The sequence below is a fragment of the Lontra canadensis genome, unplaced genomic scaffold, assembly GCF_010015895.1.
Source record: "Lontra canadensis isolate GAN:19392208 unplaced genomic scaffold, GSC_riverotter_1.0 scaffold60, whole genome shotgun sequence".
Classification (NCBI taxonomy): domain Eukaryota; kingdom Metazoa; phylum Chordata; class Mammalia; order Carnivora; family Mustelidae; genus Lontra; species Lontra canadensis.
Window position 1 is genome coordinate 9,675,452 of NW_022631054.1, and position 7,646 is coordinate 9,683,097.

The 7,646-nt window shown below is 52.9% G+C and overlaps 1 protein-coding gene across 4 annotated transcripts; it reads right to left on the reverse strand.

Annotated features, from left to right (window-relative positions):
* Nucleotides 1–2,882: 2,882 nt before the first annotated feature.
* Nucleotides 2,883–6,054, reverse strand: CUNH1orf210 (chromosome unknown C1orf210 homolog). Of its 4 annotated transcripts, XM_032877506.1 has the most exons (4): nt 5,886–5,954; nt 4,712–4,785; nt 3,704–3,820; nt 2,883–3,575 (listed from the first exon to the last, which is right to left on the reverse strand). In XM_032877506.1, exons 3-4 carry the CDS (start codon nt 3,720–3,722, stop codon nt 3,256–3,258), a joined length of 339 nt encoding a protein of 112 aa, XP_032733397.1. In that variant the 5' UTR covers nt 3,723–3,820; nt 4,712–4,785; nt 5,886–5,954; the 3' UTR covers nt 2,883–3,255. The 4 variants fall into 4 exon arrangements, with proteins under 4 accessions (XP_032733397.1, XP_032733400.1, XP_032733401.1 ...); XM_032877509.1 differs by lacking the exons at nt 4,712–4,785; nt 5,886–5,954 and adding an exon at nt 5,980–6,054; XM_032877510.1 differs by lacking the exon at nt 4,712–4,785 and having other exon boundaries at nt 5,886–5,904.
* Nucleotides 6,055–7,646: the final 1,592 nt, after the last annotated feature.

A 7,646-nucleotide genomic window follows, 5' to 3' on the forward strand; every position in this document is an offset into this window, starting at 1 on the left:
CACCCGACCAGAAATCAGGGTGACTTTGTTGCCTCCTTCTTACTCCCCACATCCAGGAGCAGCAAGCCTGCCAACCCTGCCTCCCTGTGTGTCTGGAATCTCTGTTCCCCACCATACCTTAGGCAGGTCTTACCTCCCTCGGGGTCTCTCCCTCCTGACCCATGGGCCCGGCATCCAGAATGACTTTTCTATCATGATTACATCACTCCCTGACTGTCCACAGCGGAGCCTCAGCTGCTCTCATGTTGAAATGCAAGCTCTCTTGGTGCCAAAGCCCTGGATGATTTGGACCACCCTTCAGCTTCATCACTGCCCAGGGCCCCCCTCGACTCTGCCCTGCAGCCCTCCTTCACCAACCTTTTTCTCAAGCCCCTCCCTATATCAGTCCTGCCCTCACTTTCCTTCTGTGCTGGCTCCTTCCTCAAAGGCCAGCGCTGCCTCCAATGGGTATATGCGGGGTGACCATCTGATTCATGATGACCTCCCCTTATCTGGGAATGACCTGGAACGAATAGGCAGGCTCCCAAAATCACATCTGCACTAACGGAGCCTGCCACTGTTCAGAGCTGGTTGGACCAGTGGTGGATACTTGACCCACACTGGGCTGATGAGACTGTCACCTGAGTACTTGAAACTTGGAGTCAAGAACTTGGGGGTCCCAGGCATGGAGTCTCATTAATGTCCACAAATAAGAGTATGTTCCTGTCCTCAGGCTCCTGGGGCCACTTGCTCCCTGCCCTCCTGAGTCAGCTGTCCCTTTCATTCTCTTCCCATTGCCTGAAACCAAAAGAAGCTTAACTTGTTCCCTTCTTCGATCCTTGCTGGGATTATTTGGTTTTCTGGTGTTGAGTTGTATAAGTGCTTTATACATTTTGGATACGGACCCTTTATCAGATATGTCACTTGCAAGTCTCCCACTCAGCAAGTTGTCTTTTAGTTTTACAGAAGACATGAGCGGACGTTTCTCCGAAGAAGACATCCAGATGGCCAACAGACACATGAAAAGATGCTCAACATCACTCGGCATCAGGGAAATGCAAATCAAAGCCACAATGAGCTATCCCTCCACACCGGTCAGAATGGCTAAAATAAGAGGATATGGAGGATGGGAGAAAGGGAAACCCTCATGCACCGTTGCTGGGAGTGCAAATTGGTGCAGCCATTCTGGAAAACCATAGAGGTTCCTGAAAAATCTTAAAAAAGAACTAGCCTACGAACCAGGATTCACACTACTAGGTATTTATTTACCCAAAGAATTCAAAAGGATACATGCACCCCTATGTTTATTGCAGCGTTATTTACAATAGCCAAATTATGGAAGCAGCCCCAGTGTCCATCAACAGATGAATGGATAAGGAAGAAGTGGTACATACGCGCGCGCACACACACACACAAGAATACTATTCAGCTCTGAAAAAGAATGAAATCTTGCCATTTGCAATGACATGGATAGATCTAGAGAGTATAATGCTAAGCAAAATAAGTCAGAGAAAGACAAACAGCATAGGATTTCACTCATACATGGAATTTAAGAAACAAATGAACAAGCAGGAAAAAAAGAGAAACCAAGAAACAACTCTTAACTACAGAGAGCAAACTGATGTTTACGGCAGTGGGGGGGGGGGGCGGCAAGGGGACGGGGGAACTAAGGGATGGGGATTAAGAGTACACTTGTCATGATGAGCACCAAGTAACATATGGAATTGTTGAATCTCACACACACACACACACACACACACACACACAACTGCCTCGTTTGCCCCAATCTCCTCACCAACAAGGATGTACCTGCCTTCCTCCTCTTGATCAACTGTTGATAAAGTCTCCCACATCTGACTCCCTCCCTCACCTTTCATTTCCTCACTCCTCAGCCTGCAGTCATGAAACAAACTTGACAAATATTTATTTAGCTTTTGCCATGGGCAAGAATGAGGACACAGCATGAGGCACGGCCTGTGGCTTCAGAGAGTTCACAGTCTAGCCATGGGGACAGGCACGGTAAGAGGGACGTACAAACTCTAATACAGATTACAATCTACTGTGGCCACAGAAGGGCAGAGTGACTCACAGGATGCAGTGAGAGGGAGGGCTCACGAGAGGCCTCCTGGAGGAGGGGATATGCGGGCAGTGCCTTCCAGCTACGAGGTACAAGGAACACTTTTTTTTTTTTTTTTAAGATTTTATCTATTTGAGAGAGAGAAAGCAAGAGAAACAGAGGAAGAGGGAGAAGCAGACTCACTGCTGACTGAGCAGAGAGCCCAATGTGGGGTCGATCCCAGGACCCTGAGATCATGACCTGACCTGAACCGAAAGCAGACGCTTAACCGACTGAGCCACCCAGGTGCCCTGACAAGGAACACTTTACCCACAAGTCCCAATTCAGGAAAATAAAAATCAGTGACTCTTTTTTACTTTCATTTAAAATGAAAATCAATTTATTACTACTGGTGAAAAATGTCATGTAACCATGTATATTACTCACTTCATTGAAAAAAATTCAGTAGGAAACTTGGCACACTGGTTTTCACCCGCTCAATTGTTATCATTCCAGCACACCAGAAATGCTGGCAGGTAGATTTTCATCACTGTCAAAGAGGATCTCTTTTTAATATTTATTTATTTATTTATTTATTTATTTATTTATTTGAGGGAGAGGGAGAGAGAGCACAGGCGCACTGTGAAAGCTTGGGGGGGTGGGGAGTGGGATGGGGACAGACAGAGAAATCCTCAGCAGGGAGCCTGGTACAGGGCTCAATCCCAGGACCCTGAGATCATGACCTGAGCCGAAATCAAGAGCCAGCCACTCCACCAAGTGAGTCCCCTTCCGGGTGCCCTCTGTCACAGAGGATTTGAGAGAACAGAAGGGCAGTTCTTCTGGCCCAGGAGAGCATGTGAGGAAAAAGCGCATGGAAAAACACCATGTGGGAGAACAGTAATAACAAATAATTCGTTTAGTAGGGAGTGAAGTGGGAAAGGCAAGAAAGGGAATCAAGAGGTCGAAAGAGGCCTTATTTCCTAGGCCAGGCCCTTGTGGTTGTCCTGAGAACAGCAGGGAGCCATTGAGGGTTACAGAGCAAGAGAAGGTTTGTCACTTTCGCAGTCAGTGTCAGGATGAGAAGGGATGCTCTACCCCTGGTTCACCCTGAAGCCCTAGATACCTCGGTCCCTGAGGCTCACGGTCCCCGTGTAGTCTCCATTATCTTTACATTGTCAGGTATGGGCATGGGTTGGGGTGGGGTGTCCGGAGATCGGGACTCAGAAGGAAAAGTTGTCCCTGCTACCCTCGGCCCCCAGCCCGCCAGCCCCGGGCTGAATGTAATTGTCCTCGATGAAGCCATCATCATCCTCTTCAGCCACCTCCGGGCAGATCCCCTTCCCTGTCCTGGGCAGCGGGCGGTGCTGGTAGCTGGCACGGTACTTGCGACAGACGTGGCATCTGGCAGCAAGTGCGATGAGGAGAGAGAGGACCACAGCCCCCAGCACAACCCCTACCAGCACGGGCCATGCCCGGGCCCCAGCGCCCACTCCAGGGGACGTGGACGATGCTGTTGGGAGCTCTAAGGGCTCCACAGTGGCTGCAGAGGAAGGGACAGCATTATGGATGGGGACCCCAGATGGGTTCCCTGGAGAAACTGAAAGGTATGGGGCAGGGTCCTTCCCCCAACCTCTCCCCACTTCCCTGGCCTCCTTCCCACTCACTCACTTTGGTTTGTCTCACGCATGGAGGGGCCTGAAGACACCGGTGAGCCTCGGCTTCTGCCAGAAAAGCTTGAGCTCCAAGGAAACCCCCAGATGCTTGGCAGCCCCGGAGGCCAGAGTCCTAGAACATACACACACAAGTGGGTGTCCGGGGAGCACAGGTGCCGTTCTCAGGCAGACACACGGCCACGTGAGGGCACTGCACAATCTCTGGACACTGGACAGTTGGCCACAACCAGCTGTGCACAAAAGAGAAAGAGCTGCACACCTGGAAATTGGCTATCTGTAAGGGAAAGCTGCAGGGTCCGGCTCTGCAAGCCTCAGAAAAAATCAATGTGGGAACTTACTCAACGTTACGTCTGATTCAAGCTCCGGACAACGTGCTCACAGACCCCTGTAAATGTGGGTATAAAAAGGATCCCCTCTCTGTAGATGAGGAGTCTGAGGCCCAGTAAGGTGAACTAACTCAGCCAATGTCCCAGGACTTGAACCCAGGTCTCTGAAACCAGGATCCAGAGTCCAGTCTGCTATACCGCTTGGTCGGCAGGATGGGAAGTGGGGGCAGAGGCGGTTCTGGCTCCCAGGGGTTGGACAACAGCAATTGCTTAGAGCTGATGAACCAAAGTAGAGACCACATGTGGAGGAGAGTGCCAGTCCCTGCCCAGGCAAGGGACCCCACTCATCCTCAGTCAGGAGCTCCTGCTACCCAACCTTGACCCTCAGCTCTTCAGACACATCCCTCGTCCATTGACCTCCATCTGCCCCCAAGGGAGGCAGTATTCAAGGAGTAGCCAAATGCAGATCACCTGGATGAGGAAATGATCTGGATAAAAACCACTAGGGCTAGGGAGGAGCGAGAGGAGGAGCACCTGAATTAAGGGAGGATCTGGAGGAAGATCACCTAGGCCTGGGAACACCAGCAGGAGGAGCACCTGAGTCAGAGGAATGTCTGGGGAAGCAACACCTGAATCTGAGGAGTACTAGAGGAAGAGCACCTCGGTTGGGGAAGTACCTGTCAGAGGAACAGCTAGGGCTACAGATTATCAGAGGAGTCCCTGGGGAGGAGTATCCAGGCTAGGAAAGCACCTAGGAGAGTAGTGTCTAGTTTAGTGGAGTACCTCCCATGGTTTTTAATAATCTTCCTGAAACCCTCCCTCCTCTCCTCCAACCTGTCACCAAGCCTCATGAGTTCTTCCTGGAACTAAACATCTCTGGAACGGCTCTGCCCTTCCCCTGCACCCCACTGCCACTGCCCCAGTCCAAGCCACCTTCATCTACAGGACCTCCTAATCCATTTTGCCCCGCCTCCAGTCCATTCCCCGGAGGCATGGGCCTTAAAGCCCAAATCTGACCCCATCACTCCCCAACTCTTAAACATCCTTCTACCGTTCCCCAAGCCCTCAGCTTGTTCTTCCAGGCCCCAGAATCCAGCACATGGCCCTCGGGCCAAACTAGCCCTCTTGTCCACAGTTCCCTCCCCCATGCTACATACACACACACACACACACACAGCTCACCTCCCTCTTGTTGCCCATCCATCCCATCCCTCCAGGCCAAATCAGACCACACCCTCCTGTGAGGCTGTCCCAGGACCCCCTTGGAGGACCCCTTCCCTGCCCTAAGCAGTCAACTACCCAGCAGAAGTGGCCAGTTACTAGATGGGCAGCTGCCTGGGGCCAAGGACCAGTCTGGTTCATGGGTGGCCTGGTGCTAGCAGAGAAGTGGTGCTCAGCTAGCAGAGAGCTGATGCTCAGCTGCTCAGGGCATGTAGGAGAGGAGGAAGTGGGAGCTGGAGAGTGAAGCGGGGCGTCAGAAAGGAGGGCTCAATCACTCATTCACTCACTGGGTGCCTACTCTGGGCCCCACGATAGGCACTGGATCCTCAGGAAATCAGATTTTAAATGGAAACGAATTGTATTCAAATGGATGTCTCTAAAATTTCACTCCTACTCTTTTCCTGCCTGCCCTGCCCCCGTGACTCCTTCTCAAGGACACAAACACCCCCACAGGCTGTCACCCTACCCCCACATGTCACATGTCTTCCTTCCACAAACACACAGTCTCTGATCTCACAGACATACACACTCCACCCTGATTTGGTGCTCCTTTTAAAACTCCCAGGAGCCCTCAGAGATCTGTCGGATCCCCCTCCCAGGCCCCCCAAAGTCTTCCCCTCTGCTCCCCACCTGTATGAATTGTGCAGAGTCCAAGGAGGACGCTTCCGGCTGGGGCGGGCAGAACGCAGACAAGTGGGTGGGCCCGAGCTGCCACTTGACACACCTGGGGACGCGGCCGGCAGGCGGGGCCTAATCCTCAGGTGAGGGCGGAGGGCCAAACTGCAGGCGAAGCCTCCAATCCGGAAGTTTAATTACTCTTCTGGCTCGGCTTTTGCAGGGAACCTTCTGGCGCAGGCCTCCCCCCACCCCACCCCCCCCCAGCGCCCGGTGAGAAGTAGGGGGAGGGGGCGGTGTGTGCCTGGGATCCAGAGAGGGCGTCCAACAGGCTCTAGAAGGAGCAGGCAGGCATCTCAGCAGAGCGACTGCTCAGGTCGACGGCCCCATAAGCTAGTGTGTTTCCCATGACCCGTACAAAGTCTAGAGTTGAAGGGGGAGTTTTGCAGGCCGGGGAAGGCGGTGGGACGGAACTGGAGGAGAGAGGGAGGGAGTTCCTCCCTGCAAACCCACAGACACCAAGGACACTCAGAATGGCCTGCAAAAATGTTTGTGAGCCGACGCTGGGGGACTGGGGGAAGGGGGTGGGGAATGTTGAGGTCAATGGGAAATGTACCTGTGCCCTTGGGGTTTACTTGTGTGCCTAGGTGTCGACAAGGATAGAGGCTTCTAGCCCTATCATCTGGATCTGGATCTCGAGGATCCTGGGAGCCCATAGAGCCAGCTCTGAACCTTTCCCTCTTGCCTTCCTCCTCATCCCCAGACCTAGCGCCTTCTTGTCCTTTAAGACCTAGCTCAGAGTCACCTTCCGGAGCATTATGTCCTGGCAGACTAGTCCTGCCTTCTCCCTGCAAGCCCCACTTTCTTAACCAGGGCACCCTGGGTGCTGCCTCCCACCCTCCCAGGAGCTTTCCTGGTGCCCCCCCCCCCCCCCCACACACACCCCACCCATCTCCCCCCACCCCCGTCCTGATCCTGACTGCAGGGTTCCTGGCCCCTGACACTGGGCAGATTCTCAATAAATATTGAAAGGAGGAAGAGTACAAACGAAGAAGTCACAGGGAACCACAGGGCACAGCCAGAGCAAGGGCTGCCCCTAGGGCGTGTCAGTGGGACCCCAGGACAACCAAGTGGAGGTCAGTTCCTGCAGGACTTTGAATATCTTAACTTGGAGTTGAAATCCTGCTGCCAGTGGCCCCTTCTAGAACTCTCCTGCCTGGTCCGTCACTTACCTGGGCACACTGTGCCAGCCACACCAGACTGTTCTCTATTCCTCCAACCCATATGGTCTTCCCTCCCAGGCTTTGCTTGGGCTCTTTCTGGGACCCCAACCCCGCCCTCCAGCCACTACCCCAATGCGTCATCTCCCACCTGGCTGATTATTCTTTTTTTTTTTTTTAAGATTTTATTTATTTATTTGACAGAGAGAGATCCCAAGTAGGCAGAGAGGCAGGCAGAGAGAGAAAGGGGGAAGCAGGCTCCACGCTGAGCAGAGGGCTCGATGCGGGACTCAATGCCAGGACCCTGAGATCATGACCTGAGCCACCCAGGTGCCCCCTGGCTGATTATTCTTGCCAAACCAACTCATGGCTCAGGCCCCAGCTCCAGTGCCTCTCTATCTAAAGGAGCCTTCCCTGACATGCCCTTGTCTGGGTCCCTATCCCCCTCCTCTGTGCCCCACAGACACTGGCCCTTCTCCCAGCTAGCCCTGACTGCACAGTATTATGATTTTCTCTTCATCTGACACAGTCCTCTATGAGCCAGTAAACTCTGGGA